The sequence below is a fragment of the Microchirus variegatus genome, assembly GCF_963457635.1.
Source record: "Microchirus variegatus genome assembly, chromosome: 12".
NCBI classification, from domain to species: domain Eukaryota; kingdom Metazoa; phylum Chordata; class Actinopteri; order Pleuronectiformes; family Soleidae; genus Microchirus; species Microchirus variegatus.
Window position 1 is genome coordinate 25,350,841 of NC_139813.1, and position 20,380 is coordinate 25,371,220.

At 39.8% G+C, this 20,380-nt stretch overlaps 1 protein-coding gene across 1 annotated transcript in view; it reads left to right on the top strand.

Annotated features, from left to right (window-relative positions):
- Nucleotides 1–20,380, top strand: part of fam184ab (family with sequence similarity 184 member Ab) — a gene marked incomplete at both ends in the record, with an annotated part of 147,069 nt that overhangs the window by 98,062 nt on the left and 28,627 nt on the right. The window contains 5 exons of the mRNA XM_083899106.1: nt 8,958–9,080; nt 10,637–10,798; nt 10,908–11,029; nt 14,333–14,483; nt 17,740–17,952. Coding sequence (XP_083755232.1) covers nt 8,958–9,080; nt 10,637–10,798; nt 10,908–11,029; nt 14,333–14,483; nt 17,740–17,952 — 771 coding nt within the window. The remainder of the gene's footprint in view (nt 1–8,957; nt 9,081–10,636; nt 10,799–10,907; nt 11,030–14,332; nt 14,484–17,739; nt 17,953–20,380) is intronic.

Genomic DNA, 20,380 nt, shown 5'->3' on the forward strand with positions numbered 1-20,380 from the left:
GGGGGCCGTGCCTAGATGTTCTTGAGACATTTTGATATGTGAGGTCACAGTGACCTTGACATTTGACCTTTATCTACCAAATTTGGAACACTTCTTCTTTGAGTCTAAGTGAATCTTTCTACTAAATATGAAGAATTTTCCTCAAGGTTTTATTGAGATATTGTGTTCAGAATACGGGAAAGATGGACTGACAACCCAAAAATATGCTTACCTCTATCCATTGGTCATTTCTCAGTGTAGAGATATAATGTATAGATAAAAACGTAAAGGTGTGACAGTTTGTAGTGTGAAGGTCGTCACACTCCAGCAAACACAGGACAACAGAGAGACTCAGTGGTCTGGTCAAACTCAAGCATATGCAGCCCACAGAGTGAGTGTGTGAGTGCTCCGTCATTTACAGTCACAACTCATTTCTTCCCAAATTGACGATCGGCAGACTGGAGTGTTGTGACAGGTCCAGTTTGTTTTGGCAGACGGTCGTGAATCCACAACGCAGAGAGACGGAGAGAGGGAGAAAGAGGCGACAGCTTGTAATTTGATCATTTTCATCCCCAAAAATATCTCACAGTTGGAGTTTTGTTGCCTCAAATCCCAAATCTGCTGGAATTTGTTTCAAATTTGTTTCAAAAACGTTCATTTGGACTCAAGAAAGTACTGATATTGTGTTTAGCAGTTAAAGGTCAAACAATCAAACTAATTTGCACCATGAAATACAGACTGAGCTCTTTAAAGACGTCCTCTCTGACCTCTGACCTAACACCACATAACGCTAATTACTCATTTAGCCTAAAGACTCCGATTTTTTTTATACTTTTACTGTGGCTCCAAAAGCTTTTCAGCTTCCATTGTTCCATTGTTGTTATGGCAACAACACACACGGACATAAAAAAAACTGTATTTCCTTCATTAACAATAGACAATAACTTTCATTTAATCCCAGACCAGGCTGCACCTTTAAATGTAACTCGAAATATTTATACTTTTAGAAACCATGCGAATGCGTTAATGAGGGGAAATAATCCAAAGAATACCCTCAAAAACAGTTCGAATTATTTGCGTTGTGACTTCCAAAGTAAAGGTACATAATTTCCTTCCTAATGTGGTGGAGTTGAAGTGGAAAAGTCGCAATAAAAATGGAAATTTGTCGAATTATGAATACCGACCGTACAAGATACAATTTTATTAATCCCGGAGGAAGTCGTTATTTCAGGTATATCTTCGAAAATATGCAACACAGTTGGGAAATACAAAATAAGTGAGTAATAAGAAAGTTATCCTTTCGATGGAGGCAGTCCCTGCTGACATGAGCAGTAAAATCTAACACATGCTGGATGTTTTATGTTTTTACTGACCAGGAAATATAATAATGCAAATTTGCAAAATTCATGGTGGACTTCCTGTTGAGTTGAGGCCATGGTTACGGTTGACTTTTTTGTCCGTCTTGGTCGGTAACATCTTCCTACCAAGTTTCGGGAAATTCGGAGGAACTCAGTTTTGCCTCAGTTTTCACCTTAAGGGGTGGGGCGCTATAGAGCCCTTGAGCAGGGCATGGACCCAGGAACTATGGCAATATCGCATTTTCCCGGACCTGACCTCCATGTCAAGAGTTTTTATGCACGTTAACGCCCTCAAAAATGACCGCAAAACCAAGGATATAAGAATAATCTGAAGGATTAACAATAGGATCCTTGCACAAATTCGCCGTTTTGGCCCATGATATTCGCGGCTCGCGCCCTAGTTAGTGAAACAGCTCGTTTTACAGATGAGCAGAAGAAGAAGAACCAAACTCTTGATGATGTTTGAGGCCTGAAATAGAAACAGGAAACATAAGTTATTTATTTCCTCTTCCATCCAGAGCTCATGATCACATTAGCCGGCGTCTTCCGTCAACGCCAACAGGAGCAGAGGTGCGACAGCCTCGTTTACATTTAAACAGCCTTGAAATGTATGATCCACCTGCACACAGGGTTATATATAAACAACATGCCAAAAAGAAGGATATCCGTGTATGAAGTTAATACAACGTCATGCGTAGGCGTGACCGGTATCTGCAGACGTCGTCTCCGCGTGGAGACGCATCAAACGGGGTCTTCGGCGGTGACTCAGGAGCATCAAAGGAGGGGAAAACACAGGCCGATGACGCGTGAACGCATTTACATCCGTCACCTATAAATGTCACGGAGGAGCTCGCTGTAACCTGACGCAGAGATGATTCCCCCACATAAAAACAAAGAAAACCCCGACGGAAATAGCAGTGAAATATGAATGAAAACAGTCCTGTGTGTGTGTGTGTGTGTGGTGAATCACGCAGGTGTGATGTGATGTGTGACGCCGAATCTGCTACTACACACACACACACGCCCGCACAGCTGCTCGACGGAGAAGCTAATTAGATTAGCACGCTACCTACGCGAGCGCGTGGGAACGCTCCGCGACGATGGTCGGGGTTCTTTGGGATGTGAAAACAATATTTGCATGACTCACTGAACTTAGGTTTCTGACATAAAATGCTAGATTTAGCCATTTTTTGACTCTTTTCCATCTATTTGATCCAAAAAAGGACGATAATATCAATATCAAATCCGCTTTTTCTCACTGTACCGAATTCCATAGAGAAAATCACCATTTTTAGCACACAGGTGACACAGGAGCGGTTGGTCTGCTGCTGCCTCGTGTGGTCAGTTTGTGTCACCGACGTGAACCCGAGCATCGCAATACGTATACAGAATTTTTTTAATATATTTTTTTAATATACTCATGAAAGCAGCAGCGGATCAGCAGTGGATTAACGCCTCCTTTTGTGCTGTGATGTAAAATAGTCGATTTTCTCTATGGGGTTTGGTGTGGGAGGAGCATTTTTCCAGTTTTTCCATTTTTTTTCCAGTTTCCAGTCAGAAAATATGTGTTTAATGATGAGATTAAGTGGCAAACACATTCTTCGGAGATTATTGACTTGGGTTAAGGTGTAGATTTTATTAGCTGGAGTGGCTAATATCAGAGCTAACCTGAGTCACTGTTGCCAAATGCCAAATAAACCCCAACAACCACGATCACTTTCTCCAAACGCTGAGTTACATTTTTCGTTTTTTTAATGTGTTTTTATTTAAAGTCGATACGACGGTGGCTAATTACATCAGGCATCAAAAACCGCGGAGTGGAGGCCGGGAGAAGAGGTTTGGTGTTTGACATTTAAGAGAGTGCAGGACACGGAGATGAAAATTCATCGTCCCGCTCGTAAGATAATGACATTTACGGCACATGAGAGCGGAGTCATCAAAATTAAGACAAAATGATGAGCAGTGTGTGTGTGTGTGTGTGTGTGTGTGTGTGTTTCTGTGTGTGTGTGTGTGTGTGTGTGTGTGTGTGTGCGCGCGTGTGTGTGTGTGTGTTAAAGGTTCCTGCATAAATATTTTACTGTTACTTACTTAACCAGGCTTAAGCTCATACATACAGTAAACACGCACTCTCACACTGCATGTTTTACTGCATTTATCTACAGTATATACTGTATTTTGCACCGCCGTGTATTTTCAATATTCAATATTCAATAAAAAATGGCCAATATTTTCAAATATAACCATGGTTTAGATTCCATTATATAGCATTTTATTGGTGTCTTTATAACGTATTTGGCAATATATTGCTGTAAAAGCAAGTTTTATATTTTTTGTATACTGACAAACGCATAAAAACAAACACAATAGTAGGTAAAAACAACATAAAACCTATAATTTAACAATTCAAAGTAACATTACAACTAAATTCAAGGTCTGATTCAATTAATTATCATCACAGAGTTAAAATAACACAATAGTGGTTCAAATTAAGTCAAAAACAACATAAAACCTGCAGTTAAACAATCGAAAATGATATTATTCTCCTTACAAAAACTAAAATCCTGTGTATATGTTACTTTTTCACCAAAATTTGAAGTCTAATTGAATGAATTATAATCACAGTTTTACAAAAAGCATAATAGTAGTTAAAATTAAGTCAAAAACAACATAAAACCTGCAATTAAACAATTCAAAATGACATTATTCTCTTCATAAAAGCTAAAAATCCTGTGTATATGTTCACTTTTTCTGCAAAATTCAAGGTCTGATTGACTTAATTCTCATCACAGAGTTAATATAACACAATAGTGGTTCAAATTAAGTCAAAAACAACATAAAACCATGTAACTTTTCCACAAAAATCTGAAGTCTAATTCAATAAATCCTAATATAAATGTGTTGAAACCATGAGTATAATGTTGGATAAATGGCGGTTTGTAATAACAGTGACCTCAACACTTCCCACAAGGTCGGTGCAGGTCATTTTTGTTCTGCCTGAGTTTGCAGGAAAAATAATGTAAACTCTTGTTTCTCTGATGTGAGACGCTGAAAAAATCTGCCCCCGGGGTTTGAAAGTGGGCTCTGGGAGCGACTTTAATGAGCCTGCAGGTCTCGCTGCTACGATCCACAAGCGTACTGACGGCTAATTTGACGTACAGTTTCCTTTCCCTCGGCCCCTGAAACAGCCGTGTGATGATGCCGAATCTCCGCCGAGTCCTCGCCACGTGGAAAGCGAGTGATCAAATATTCCCTCGCATCAAAGTCGCATAATGAGGACTTGTTTTAAACGATAATCCAAGGTCGACTCGTTCACAGCAATTTTCATATTATTAGGTATTACTTTCCATACGCTGAGTTCCCTCCTCTTTGGCCCCTCCCACTGTGCTAATTTTTCCCGCCAAAATGTCCCAATCGTAAAAGAGCAGCCATTTGACGACCGTTTTGTCCGAGCAAAGCGAGACGAAATGCTCGCAAACGGGGAAACGTCCGAAATCTCCGTACTGTTTGAACTTTAACGTATGAATATTTAACGTAATATTCGTCTCACGCTGTCTCAACTTCTACGGCTGCGTGACGATGTTATCGCCATAAAACAACAACAACAAAAAAAGCTGTAATTTTTCAATAATTATGGTGTTTAAAAGTGTGCAGGACACTTTATGGTCCCCATTCTTTAGGATTTCGTCACATTTACCGCTCATGAAAGCGCAGTTTTCAACGTCCACCTAGGGGGCAGTGCTGGGTGACAACACGCCGCTCAATCTTGATAATTACACTGATATATTGTCAAAGATTTAGTTAAAGTGTGAAAGAAAGTTAAATGTTCAGTTAAACACGTCTCAAAATACGTCTTAAATGAACCTTTCGTACGTTGATGCTGAAGAAAATTCTACAAACAAAGAAAAGTTAATTTCTTTGGTCCAAATTTGGTGGATTTTGTGCTTGCGGCGCTATTTCCAGAAGCTAGCATGTTTCCTCCAGAAGAGATGAACATTTATGAAATGTCGGGACATCGTGACGTTGGTAAAATCTCAAAGCCAACGCGGGAATATTGAAATATTCCAACTTGTCCAATGGGGCGACACTATATCGACGAGGTTAGGTCGCGTTCATCATTCCACCAAACATGCTTGACGGGTCTTTGCGTTGACTTTGCCCGTATTTTGGTCAATCGTGTTACCTTCGTCTGCTAACAGCGATAGCTCGCAAAAAGGTAGCAGAACAGAGTCTGTCTTTGCCCAACGTCGTAGCAAGAGTTGCTAATGTTGCTAAATCGATGCCGTCATGGCGTCCACGGTGGAGTCTGTCCAACAAAATTGTTAACAACAGGAGAACTTTTCTTGGATTGGAAAGTTTCTCAACAACTACATCAAGCAATAGACCCACAATGCAGTTTGGTTTTATCATCTTCTAAATCAAAGCTGCAAGCGACGACCTGAATTCCGATGTCTTTGGCGTTCCTCTGTTGACCGATGACTAAGAGGTTTCCCTCCGCCGCTGTGTCCGTCATGTCGTCAGACGGACGAAGGTGACCTCATGTAGCAAGAAAAATATTCTTATACAGAATTGATTAATCACTGATTTAATGATTGCTGGGTTTGAGTCCATTTTTTAACGTAGTCATTTGTCCTTGACCGCATTATCTCAACGTCTGCTCAATACAAAAGTCTTCAAATTTGGTACAAATGTTAACTTGGACTCGTGGATGAACGTACTACACTCTGCTAAGTAGAACCATATAAGGTTCTTCGGTTTGTCCTCATAGGAGAACCCTTTTTGGCTGCTTTTTATAAAGGTTCCACCAAGAACCCTTTTAAAACCCTTTATTCAGGAAAGGGGTTTTAAAGGGTTCTCTGGATCAAAATGGTTCTTACTGGAACCATCAGTGTTACCAAGAACCCCTTCTTCTGGAACAGCTTTTTCAGAAGCAAATGGTTCCAGGTAGAACCTCAGCCCTTGTAGAAAAACCCTTTTGGAACCCTTATTTCTAAAAGTGTAGATGTTGCTGGTCAGTATTTTAAAGTGCAAGGTCACCACGACCTTGTGAACCCATATGTTTTTGCCTTGAAAAAACAGAGATATTTCAAGAACGCAATGCAGTCGAATGTGGTACAAACGTTTATTTTGGCAGAATAGAATTTTGTTGGTCAAAGGTTGAAGGTTGAGGTCACTGTGTTTGATTGGGTGACGGAAAAATGGATTCTGCAGAACATTTTAAGGGAATTCCTCCCAAATTCCCAACAATCCTTAGTGAATCAAAGTTGTGACCTCACTAAACCATCTTTTTTGGTCTTGTGATTGATTTATCTTAATATCTAAAGAACATGTTTGAATATTTCAAGCAACAGTTCACCTCCACTTATGAATTAACTCTTTATCTTTGGGTTACCAAAAGACCAACGATCACTGTGGCCTCAGGAAACACATTTTTGGCCTCTTAAACATCCAACAATAGTTAAAATGATTGTTGAGGAAACATTCCAAATCTCACAAAATATGCAATATTTCAGGAAAACTTTCAAATTCGGCCCAAATGTGCACTCACAGACTCAAAAACGTCATATTTGGTCGTTGAAGGTCATACGTGAAGGTCAACAACGAGTGCGTGTGACATCACTGTGCAGGAAATAACTGCGCTGATGCCGCTCATCCGTTTTTCCGCATCATTACACGTGAATTATTGCCATTTTCATTCTTTCTTGCGTCTCGGATCGATATCTGTAATGTTCCATTCGTTCATACAGAAGCACAGAAGTGTGTTTTTGTAACGAATAGCGTCATAACAGCCGTTTCCCTCCGCTGTAATTGTCCTTGGAAATCGGGCAATCACGGCACAATATAACAGGAGCCGCATTCATCTGCAGACATAATGAGCTTTATTATGGTAACAATGCAATCGCTACCGTCTCTGCGCTCTCCGTCAGGGACAATGGGGAGAAATGGTTCGGAGTATTTTTAGGGAATTTGTGCAGATGAATGCAGCGACTGTAGCGTCAGACGAAGCAGAGGAGAGAGATAAACTGTGGCTGGGATTAACACGTTAGGCGAGGAGGAAGCGCGGCTGTAATGTAACGACGTGTCGGCGTCCGTTTTTTTACGCGTCGTCTTTACCGCAAGTGTGACGGCGGTTTGAGACAAAGAGGCGACGTATTTACGTTCAAAGCCACCGCAGCAGCACAGACGTGAGGAGTTTTCCTTCTTATTCAATCATCCCTTTATTAAACCTCTACATGAGTGACGTGGAGCTGCTGGAGCCAATCCCAGACATGAGCCACGTTTTTCCATCATGGTCGAGTTCGGTTTGGTACAGTACGGTATGGTTCTGAGCCTCGGTCAGGCTTTAGACTTTAGAGCAGTATCTTTTTACTTGGTCGGTTGGTTGTGTCCGCGAGATACGTAGCGTGAAGTTGTACCGGTGCACCGATTAGGTACAACGATAACGGACAACGACATCGAATTGGGATTCAGGCTAAGTATCGTGTTAGATGGATATCGATGCTAAGTGTGAAATCAAACAGATACCAATACCGTGAAAGTATCGTGGCGGGCCGATGCACAATACAAAAAGTATTTCTATGTTTGGTATGTAAATCACAACTTGATTTTATCGATTTTATTTAATAAATCTTAAAGCGGACCTAGACGGGAAGTTCCTATTAACGCTGTTTTTTAGTGTGTATCTGCGTCATTACCTTGTTTAAGAAGCCCTGAAGTTTCGAAACAAACTTTTCAGCCACTGCTGAGAACGCTGTGTTTTATTGTAATCTCGGGCTCAGCGAGATCTCTGAAAAAACCCGGTCCAGAAGAAGAATAACGTCCGTTGTGGAGGTGTTTCACGAGCGACAGTGTCTTCTGACTCCGGGTCAAAGGTCGTCAAAGGGACTGCAGCGGGGAGTCGTGAAGAAGCTATTTTTAAACATCGTTAAAACAATGTTTTGATAATGAGTAGCAGTGCATCCACTGTTCCAGAGGGGGGAGCTGCGCTTCTGAGAGCGGGTGTGCTCAATGTGTCACTTCCGGTTACTGGCCAATCACAAGACAGTTGGGAAGCCTCAACACACTCTGTCTTCTGGGTGTGAGATTTATGTCTGAAATCTCACAGCTGGAGAACAGCGTCAGAGAAGAGTATTTCTCGTTTACAGCAACTAGGAGCGTTTTTGACCATAAAAACAAGTTAATGTATGTAAGTAGACCTCCATAACTAACATATATGTGCAACAGGACCACTCTATGTGAGCTTTAAGGAAGAGGTGATCAAAAACATATTTGGTCGATGACCCGATGACCCAACTCTGGTCCAAACCCAAACAGGTCAAAGGAAAGTGCCGTAACTGTGTGTTTTCTCCACTTCACACTCGCTCCAGTCCCGTTTCATCACGACAATGAAACTTGTCAGATTTGTTATTCACCTGTGTGACTGTGACTGTGACTCATTTACACAGATGAAATCGTCCTTGGCTTCCAATAAAAAACGTTCGCAGCTTGATTGTTGAGACACTGAAATATGACGTACTGATGATGTGTGGGCACTGAAGTCGTACCCCACAACCCGTCAAACAGCTTTTATTTTTACAGCTCACTTGTGTTGTGACCATGATTTACGCGTGTGATCCACATCAGGAGCTGGAGCAGCAGTTTGAGAGGGAGCGTCTGTCGCTGGAGGAGCAGAAGACGCTGCTCAGGCAGCAGCTGGACGAGCTGCAGGAGGAGCTGAACTCCAGACTCACTGCAGCCAACGAGGAGGTACGAGATAATGAAAATGTCTTTATTTAGTTTTAGTCGGGGATGGCAGAATATCAAACATAACTCTGGTACAGATTTAAGTGATATTGACCAGAATCAGACTGATACATAAAGTTTTATATCGGCCTGAAACCAATGCTAAGTTTGGTGTTAGACCAGATACCCATTTTATCTGACCGATACCGATGCTAAGTATCATGTCAGGCCAATGCGGATACAATCATAACCAATACCGATGTTAAGTATCGTGTCAGGCCAATACTGATACTATCATAACCGTGACCGATGTTTAGTATCGTGTCAGGCCAATACTGATACTATCATGACCGATACCGATGCCAAGTATCGTGTCAGGCCAATACCGATACTTTCATGACCGATACCGATGCTAAGTATCGTGTCAGGCCAATACGGATACTATCATGACCGATACCGATGCCAAGTATCATGTCAGGCCAATACAGATACTATCATGAGCGATACCGATGCTAAGTATCGCGTCAGGCCAATACGGATACTATCATGACCGATACCGATGCTAAGTATCATGTCAGGCCAATACCAATGCTATCATGACTGATACTGATGCTAAGTATCATGTCAGGCCAATACGGATACTATCATGACTGATACCGATGCTAATTATCGTGTTAGATGGATACCGATACTAAGTGTGAAATCTGATAGATACCAGTACCAAGTATCCTGATAGGCCGATGCCACTACTAAGTATCGTATTGGACCAACATGAATACTGAATTGGACCGATACCAATACCAAGTATCAGATCGATATTGACACTATTGTGACAGGCCGATGCCAATAGTTAGAATTTTATCGGACTGCTACCGATACTAAGTAATAACAAGTATTGTGTCTGACTGATACAGATGTTAAGTATCATATACGACCGATACCAATAAAAACTATTTTATCGAACTGATACAAATACTAAGAACAGTATCGGACCAATACAATACCAAGTATCAGACCGATACCGATACTATTGTGAAGGGGCTGATGCCAGTACTAAGTATTTTATCGGACTGATACCGATGTTAACTATAATATAGGACTGCTGCAAATATAAAGTATTTGTACTGGACCAATACAAATACTAAATATTGTTTAGACCAAATATCATGACGGGCCGATGTCAATACTTAGTATTGAATCAGACCGATACTGATACCAAGCATCGCATTGGACTGATACTAATCTTAATATGAATGCAGTTTTAATCGCTAAAATGTTTCCATGTACTAAATTTTTACTGTCATATTTGATATAAAGTCAGTAAAGTACAGTAAATGTACTGTAAGAATAAAAGAGTACAGTATAAATACTTCATAATGAAACAATACTTTCTTGTACATTAACCAGTGACTGCAGCAGTTTCTCTGCTGTACTTTTTAAACGTTGACGTAAATAAATATGTAATGATTTAAAAAGCGAACGTTGGCAAAAATATGAAACAACAACGACAGGTTTTAACGATAAATATTTGATGTGAAGTCGATGCTGATGTTTTTGTTGATTTTTCTCTCTGTCCGCAGTTGTCTCGCCTGCAGGGGGCGATGCAGCGGAGGGAGCAGGACATGGGCACGGCCGAGGGACAGATCTGCACGCTGAAGGAGGCGCAGGACAAACTGCTGGAGGAGCTGGACGCCACCAGGGGGCGACTGAGAGAGACCAGCAACCTGCTGACGGCGCTGCAGGTCAGAGCGGTGACGCAACATCATGACCTTCACTCATGCTAATTCACGTTAGGTTTAGATCAAATAACAATAAAGTATTCAAACTGAATCTGAAATGCTTGTGTTTCAGGGTGAACTGGAGACACAGAAACGTCATCATGAAGCTAAACTCATCACCACCAAAGAAGACGAGAAACTCAAGATGGACAAGATGGCTCTGGAGCTGGAGCTCAAGTGGACCGAGACGCTCAGGTGTGTGTGTGTGTGTGTGCGTGCGTGCTTGCGTGCATGCGTCCTTTAGTTTAGTTTAGTTTAGTCTATTTTCTATTGTAGTTTAATTGAGTTTAGTTTGGTTTAGTTTAGTTTAGTTTAGTTCAGTTTGATGTAGTCTATTTTCTATTGTAGTTTAGTTTAGCTTAGCTTAGCTTAGCTTATCTAGCTTAGTTTAGATAACATTACATTAGATTAGTTTAGTTCAGTTTGACTTGAGTCTATTTTCTATTGTAGTTTAGATTAGTTTAGTTTAGTTTAGATTACATTAGATTAGATTAGTTTATTTCAGTTTGATTTAGTCCATTTTCTATTGAAGTTTAGATTAGATTGGTTTAGTTTGGTCTATTTTCTAATGTAGATTAGATTAGTTAAGTTCAGTTTAATTAAGTCTATTTTCTATTGTAGTTAAGTTTAGATTAGTTTAGTTTAGATTACATTACATTACATTACATTACATTAGTTTCTATTGTAGTTTAGATTTGTTTAGTTTAGATTAGTTTAGTTTAGTTTAGTTCAGTTTAATGTACTCTATTTTCTATTGTAGTTTAGATTAGTTTAGTTTGTAGTTCAGTTCCCACACTTTAAACACAGATGTAACTTATTCTAAACACAGAGGTCTCAAACTCGTGGCCCGTGGACCACATGTGGTTCACCAGTTAAATGACTGTGGTTCACCACTTAAAAACAAGTTATATTTATGTGCATTTTCTTTATTCATAGACTCATTTTGCATCATACATATGTTTTTATTGTGAACTATGTTTCACTTCATATCAAAACAAGCGCTTTTATTTTGAAATTATCTGAGAAATTGTCATTACTGATATATTTTACTAATTTCTAGTGAACGTTTGCCGCCCACTGACCGCTGGCTTCATCTAATTCATATGATAAATTATTATTATAATATTATTGAATTTCTTCTGATATAAACCCAGCTCCTCAGGTGAAGTTTTCACCCTCAGGTCTGAAACCTTTAAACCTTCACATTACTGTTAACATTCATCACCATGATCACATTATTCTGTGCTGCACAAAAACAACTGTAACAAGAGGAAGTCTGTTTATCTGTTTATCTGTTTATCGTCTCTCTCTCTTGAGGAAAGAGGTTTTTAAAAAGCACAACAACAGGAAATAAAGAGGCCTGTAAGTGTCAGGTCAGGCGTCAAATTAAAACCATAAAAAAAAGAGAAAAATGCCAGAAAAGCTGTTTAGGAACGCCGAGCTTCTTCCTCTTGGCTTTTTATCCTGGGAAATCATCCCAACCTCAATCTATCAAGCACTTTTCTTTGCTTTCATTCTTCACAGACACATTAAAGCTGCTATTTTAGCGTCTAAGTATTTCAGAAGCACAGGTTTCCTCCTCAGTGGGACCTGTTTCAGTCACAGAGACGGTTTAAAAATGTGCCTGATTTGAACAATAAAATGTAAAAACTCTTCCACATGCAGCGATAACCGCGCTAGTGTGATATTATGAAGTTAAAATGGCCGATTGGGGAGTTATCTGTTATTTTCTGTGGGCAGTTCAGTTAAAAAAAAAAAACTCTGTGTCTGTGTGTTATGAATAAATTAAGGGATTTTATTGATGTAATATAACTTACTGTGGACTTTCTATCATCTTAATCCACTGAATATTCTCTCTGTAAATACAGATCAAATTGCTAGCTGGCTAACTAGCATCTATCTATCTATCTATACTCACTGGCTAACTAGCACCTATCTATCCATGCTAGCTGGCTAACTAGCATCTATCTATCTATCTAGCTATCTAACTACCTATGCTACCTGGCTAATTAGCATATATCTTTATTTCTATCTATGCTAGCTGGGTAACTAGCATCTAGCTATCTGTGCTACCTGGCTAATTAGCATATATCTATATTTCTATCTATGCTAGCTGGGTAACTTATATCTATCTATCTATCTATCTATCTATCTATCTATCTATTTATACTTGCTGGCTAACTAGCATCTATCTATCCATGCTAGCTGGCTAACTAGCATCTATCTATCTAGCTAGCTAGCTATCTATGCTACCTGGCTAATTAGCATATATCTATATTTCTATCTATGCTAGCTGGGTAACTAGCATCTATCTATCTATCTATCTATCTATCTATCTATCTATCTATCTATCTATCTATCTATCTATCTATCTATCTAGCTAGCTAGCTAGCTAGCTAGCTAGCTATCTATCTATCTATCTATCTATCTATCTATCTATCTATCTATCTATCTATCATTGCTAGCTGGCTAACTAGCATATATCTATCTAGCTATACTAGCTGGCTAACTAGCATATATCTATCTAGCTATACTAGCTGGCTAACTAGCATATATTATCTTTCTATCTATAGTAGCTGGCGAACTAGCATATATTATCTGTCTATCTATGCTACCTGGCTAACTAGCATATATCTATCTATGCTAACTGTCTTCTTTGGTGTCAGCCTATTAAAAACCTCTGTGTCCATGTTATGATTAAATTAAGGGAATTTATTGATGTAATATAAAGGAATTGTGACGTACACGCGGTTATTTTTAGCAGATTTGTAGACGTGACAACACAATCTGAGGTCTGCGAACGCTCACCGTCCACTTTATTAGGTACAGGAGTCTAATAAAGAGGCACCAGGTGTGATCCTCCACATACTCTGCGTGTAATGAGAGATTATTATAGTTACTGTGAACTTTCTATCATCTTAATCCACTGAATATTCTCTCAGTAAATACAGATCAAATTCTCAGAGCGTGAATCATGTTGCATCACAGTTACATCAGCACTCGCTCTGACGCTCGGTTTGAACTTCATCACCTCGTCTTCACCGCGTCCATGTGACTTTATACACTGAGCTATAGTCAAGGTGTATTATTGGTGGTTAAGACCTGGTTTTAGGGTTAGTTAGTGATGGTTAAGGGTTTGGGGACTGCATGATGTCTCACTAAGATATAAATACAAGTTTTGGCTCTCATCGTGACAAAAACTGCATTTGCCTGGATACTTCATTTAACAGCTGCCATTTAACTGCCCACACACACTCACACACGCACACACACACACACACACACACACACACACTCACAAAGAAAATGCAGCGTTGAGTTCTGATAAGGAACCATTTATTGTCCTCGTAAAGTGAACATGAAGCGCAAGTGAAGCACTTTAACCTTTTGTGCAGAAAACAACAACAAACAAACTGTATTCAGACGTTTTTCAGAGCCATATCTTCTATATGTTGACATGAAAGTGAAGTATTTTAATGGTGAGCTGTGGTGTTACAGGCAGGAGTGTAAGAAGCTCCGTGAGGAGCTGAGAGAAGACCATGAGGAGGACAAGGCCTCAGCTCTGACTCAGCTGACACAGACCAAGGAGCAGGAACTGAGCAACGCCAGAGAGAGCTGGCAGAGGAAGGTGGAGGACCTGCTCGAACAGGTACTGACACTATCTATCTATCTATCTATCTATCTATCTATCTATCTATCTATCTATCTATGCTAGCTGGCTAACTAGCATCTATCTATCTATCTATCTATCTATCTATCTATCTATCTATCTATCTATCTATCTATCTATCTATCTATCTATCTATCTATATGCTAGCTGGCTAACTAGCATCTATCTATCTATGCTAGCTAGCTAACTAGCATCTATCTATATATGCTAGCTGGCTAACTAGCATCTATCTATCCATCTATCTATCTATGCTAGCTGGCTAACTAGCATATATTATCTGTCTATCTATACTAGCTGGCTAACTATCATATGTTTTCTAGCTATACTAGCTGGCTAACTAGCATATATCTATTTATCTATGCCAGCTGGCTAACTAGCATATATCTATTTATCTATCTATGCTAGCTGGCTAACTAGCATATATTATCTGTCTATCTATACTAGCTGGCTAACTAGCATATATTTTCAATCTATACTAGCTGGCTAACTAGCATATATCTATTTATCTATGCTAGCTGGCTAACTAGCATATATCTATTTATCTATCTATGCTAGCTGGCTAACTAGCATATGTTATCTATCTATCTATACTAGCTGGCTAACTAGCATATATCTATTTATCATATATCGATTAATCTATGCTAGCTGGCTAACTAGCATATGTTATCTATCTATACTAGCTGGCTAACTAGCATATATCTGTCTATGCTAACTGCCTTTTCTATGGTGTCAGCGTATTAAAACATAGAAAATAACAAAATAAAACAAGTGACAAAAATAATTTATGATAGTTTAATTAACATTATCAAACATAACATTATCTTTTATCTCTCTTTTTCTGATACGAACGACGACCCGTCTTCTAATTTCCTTCTACCACACGCTTAGTTTTGAATTATGTAAATACAACAGTACATATTCGACTTTTACATATTCTGTCTTAGAGCAATCGCAACTTCACCAGGGGGCGCTATTTTATGAAAAAATAACCTGTGGTTCATAGTTACGTATTTATATAATGACAAAGTGTCTTTTATTTGTCGGTAAATACTCTGCAGTAACTTGTGCAGACAGAGACTGTGGAAACATCATCTTTCTCTGACAACTTACAGGAAATCGTCGCTCTGGTTTATTAAAAACCAGGAGACGAGGACGACGACGGTGTTTACGGTCACTTTAAACTGATGATTCTATGATGTAGAATCATCAGTTTATGTGCAGCTCGTGTTGGAAACACCCTGCTCTCGTTAGAACGAAGTAGATGTTCACTGCGATCGCTGCGGAGACGTAAGACTTTAGTTACAGTGAATTAAAAACAGAGCAGCGAGTGAATATTGGATTTTAAAAAAAGAGAAGACGGAAAACAATGTGTTTCTGTGTCTGATGGGAAATAAAGTTACTGTGTTTACAGCTGAAAGAGAGCGCACACACACACACACACACGCACACACTCTGAACGCTGAAGGAAACAAAAGTGACTTCCATTATTTTCTACTTCCTTTTTTCCACAGCTGCCAACACGGAACACTTCTCTGTGACTGTGTTTAACAAGGACACTCTCCCCCTAAATAAAAGATCACACAAACTTACTCGTAATATTCTCCGTTCCCGGGATGAATCTTAGATGAGTAATCAACAACTGAGCCAATCTGATTAAAACTGTTTGAATTATTGATTTAATCAGAGTTTTCGCTGGATTTCAGTCTCTAGTTTCTTTGCTCCTCGGTGAAGAAGAAGAACGACAAGACGAGACATTTTTGTTATAATCATCAGTTGCAGCTAAATGTAGGTCATTTCTGATCTTTAGACATAAGGGAAGTCAATGGTGGATGTAAAAATATATTTATTGAAATTAAAAGATTAAAATTATGCTCAAATTCACAAACTTAAATGTGATATGTCCCTGAAAACTTTATTGTGTGTCTGTGCTGCAGTGCAAAATCTAAATATTTAGGCCATTAAACAGGTCATCATTTCAATGTAATCTTTATTTAACCAGGAAGTTTTATGCTCCATACTATAAATACTAAATTTATATACTAAATTATATATAACAATCTACTTAAAATATACAAAATGCAGTATAAAAATCACATACAGAGCGGTTTTTTTTTCAATTAAAAGCCATATTTGTATTATATACATATTATATATTATATACATCCTACATATTATTGCTAACAATGGCTAACCACGGCTAACCATGTTTTGTTCCCGAAGTTACTCCCAGTTCTGACTTCCGACTTCCAATGTAAATGGAACGCACAATAATGCTCCAGCTAGTGCGTCTCACTTCTGTCACCAAATAACTGCTAGCACCGCTAGCTGCTTAATAATCAGCATTATTTAAAACTCATTTAACTCAGATTAGATGATATATACTGTAGATTATATAAAGTATAGCTCTGAAGACAAACAGAAAATGATAATGCCATTGAGTGAAACTCATTACTGCCTCCACTGTTTTTAAAAAATAATAAAACAATGAGGCCAGATACTATTTAACTATGTCAGCAGCTTTTGTCGAGTTTCTGACAACAAATAGTGTGAAAAGCTACATAAATAATCAATTATTATTGGTTGATTGATGAACTTATAATTAGATGCCCGATAAATAAAAGATGACATCCTGACTAGTTAATCTACTTCTGCTTGCAACCCTACAGTATTAGGTTATGCGTAAAACACACATAAGGTATTAATAATAGATTCATTGTTGAAATCCTCTTCTTCTTCTACTTCCTGTCAGCGATGTGTCCTCTGATGAACGTGTTCCTCTCACTCCCAAAGTGATTAAGAGCCTTAATCGCTTTTCTACATTTTTAAAACGGATGCACCGACACGGCCGTCACTAAAGACAGAGTTGTCGGAGCGCGCCGTACGCCGACGACACACTTGTTTATCTCTGCGCTTGCCCACGCAATCATTATCCTAACTTGTCTAGACAAGAGTAATTCGGTGCATCTTTCCCTGCCATTAATGCATTTGTGTCATTACGGCATTAGCCAGAGTTCATTACGCACTGCAGTCAAGTGCAAACACATTATATACAAAGTGGAAAAAAACTCTGCTGGAAGCTTGAAAATCATCTAAATTTACTGTAGTACTGTAGACGTGGTTTGCCCTCAGCGCACAAACACGCTGCTCATGCTACGTCTCGTTTCTTTTTCGTTCTTTTTCGACTAAACAACAAAAAGCTGCGTCAGCTGACGTCTCTCTGCCTCGTCTCTCCCAGATCTCCCTGCTGAAGCAGAGTCTGGAGATGCAGCTCTCGCAGTCGCAGTCGTCGCTGCAGCAGCTGCAGCACCAGTTCAGCCAGGAGAGGGAGCACCTGAGGATGCAGCTGGACGAGCTGCAGACGGAGCACCAGCGGCGGCAGCACCGCCTGCAGGACGCGCACTGCTGCTCCATGCAGGACCTGGAGCGCGCCAGGCAACGGGACCTGAAGGTAGGCGGCGAGGGACACACAATGTCATAATAATAATAATAATAATAATGCCCTGCCAGCAGGTGGCGCTATGCCCTTGCCTCAGTTTAAATGTGCGGGTGTTTTCTGGTTGGGGTTCTCACCTCGTGTGTGAAGTTTTATGCAGATTGGTCGATGCACGGCAAAGTTACAGGGCACTTCCTTTTTTGTGGCGAAAATTCGCAAAAATTCCGATGTTTGACGCTGTTTATATCATTAAAATTACGAATAAAAATGTAAATTATCAGGGGGAAAAAATTTAATATTTTAACATGATATAAAAACAATCATTTAAAAAAAAAAAAAAGCGACTTCATTTTTTTAAATTTTACCCCAGGCCACCAGATGGCGATAGAGATCGTCGGCTCAGCTTTATGGTGCGTTCCAATTGTAGTCGGAAAGTCCGAATTTCTGGGGGTTCTCGTCGGATTTCCCCAACTGGGAAAGTCGGAGCAACCGCGCGAAACCTTGACATAGGATTCCAAAGTGTAATTTTGCACGTTGCTATGCTACATATTATTGCTAACAATGGCTAACAACGGCAACGTTTTGTTCCCGAAGTTACTCCCAGTTCTGACTTCCGACTTCCAATGTAAATGGAACGCACAATAATGCCCCAGCTAGTGTGTCTCACTTCTGTCACCAAATAACTGCTAGCACCGCTAGCTGCTTAATCGGCATTATTTAAAACTCATTTGACTCTGGTTTAACTCACATTAGATTATATTTATGTAGTCTATAGCTTTACATACAGAAAATGATATTTGCCATTGAGGGAAACTCATTACTGCCCTCTGGTTAGCAAGCTGTGTAACTATGACCTCTTCACTCTATCCTGAACTTAACTTTTTTGGCAGTTTTTTCCATCAGCACAGTCAGTATATCTGCCATATCATCAGTCAGTTTTGTCCACCTGAGTAACTGCAGCGTGTCGTCAGTGTTTCTGACAGTTTTCACTAACAATTTCATCACATCGCTGATAACGGACTGACAGAAATACTGCAGACAGGAAGCAGTGGAAGCAGATCTGTGGAACACGGTGTTCCACAGCTCAGACTCTCAGCCTTAAAAATCCTCCTTTATAGACAGTGATTTTTAAAAACATTAGAAGTATTTTTCCCCTCAAACTCTTATTTATACGTAAAACTGCCTCAATCCCTCGCCCTTAAAAAATGCGACACCGGTACAACAAAGCATTTTCACCTCGCTGAATACTGAAATTTGTCATGTGGTTTATTAAGATGCTCGCTCTTGAATACTTTTTTGTAAACACACAAACCAAAGAGAAGCCGAGCAGAATCCGTCCGTGACGTTTTAATCCAATAGAGTTTTGTCAGAGTCAAGGTTAGTCAGGCGGCGAGTCGTCGTCGTCGTCATTACTCAGTCTGTCTCTTTCTCCCTGACAGCAGACGGCAGACGGCAGCTAAAGTGACAGCTGTGTTTCCCCTTTATAATGTCAAATATATGAATGTGCGCACGGAAACACAACCCACACACACACTCATAAGAATATGTTCTTCAACGCTAATCCTGCCATTCCACAGTCAAGGTCAATTTGGATCAACTTTACATCACATTACCAAACCCATTCTTCTGCTCACGGATGCTGTAATTGCATTAATGCTTTAGGCAAAAGTGGAGAAAGAGAACTGTTGTTTTTATGGGTTTTTGTGTGTGTGGGGGGGGTAACTTTGATGACTGGCTGCTGCAACACTTCTTACTTCTGACCCCAAAGTAGGTCCTACTTTGGGGTCAGAAGTAAGAAGTGTTGCCCCAAAAGTCTTGGTCTCAGTATGCTCTGGTCCGAGACCAGGACCAGAGCATACTGAGACCAAGACTTTTGGGTCCCAAGATTAAGTCAATGCGAGGCTGAAATAAGTCCAAGATTTTAGGGCCCAAGATAAAATCCGTGCAAGACCTAGATAAGACCAAGACTTTTAGGGACCGTGACCAGGTCAAGACCAAGACCAAGACCAGGGTAGTGCAAGACTGAGACAAGAACAAGACTTTTAGGGACCGTAAACAAGTCGCTGTGAGAGTGAAGCAAGACCACGAGTTTTAGGGACTGTGAGCAAATAAATACCAAGACCTACTGTAGGTAGTGCAAGACCGAGATAAGACAAAAGATTTGAGGGAACGTGATCAAGTCGAGACCAAGACCAATGCAGAGACCAAGAACAAGACCTTTAGGGACCCTAAACAAGTCACTTTGAGACCAAGACTCTCAGGGAACATGACCAAATAAATACCAAGACCAGGGAAGTGCAAGACCAAGATAAGTCCAGGAATTTTAGGGAATATGATCAAGTTGAGACCAAGACCGAGTCATTGTGAGACCAAGACAAGACCAAGACTTATAGGAACTGTTAGACCAAGACCAGGGAAGTGCAAGACTGAGACAAGAACAAGA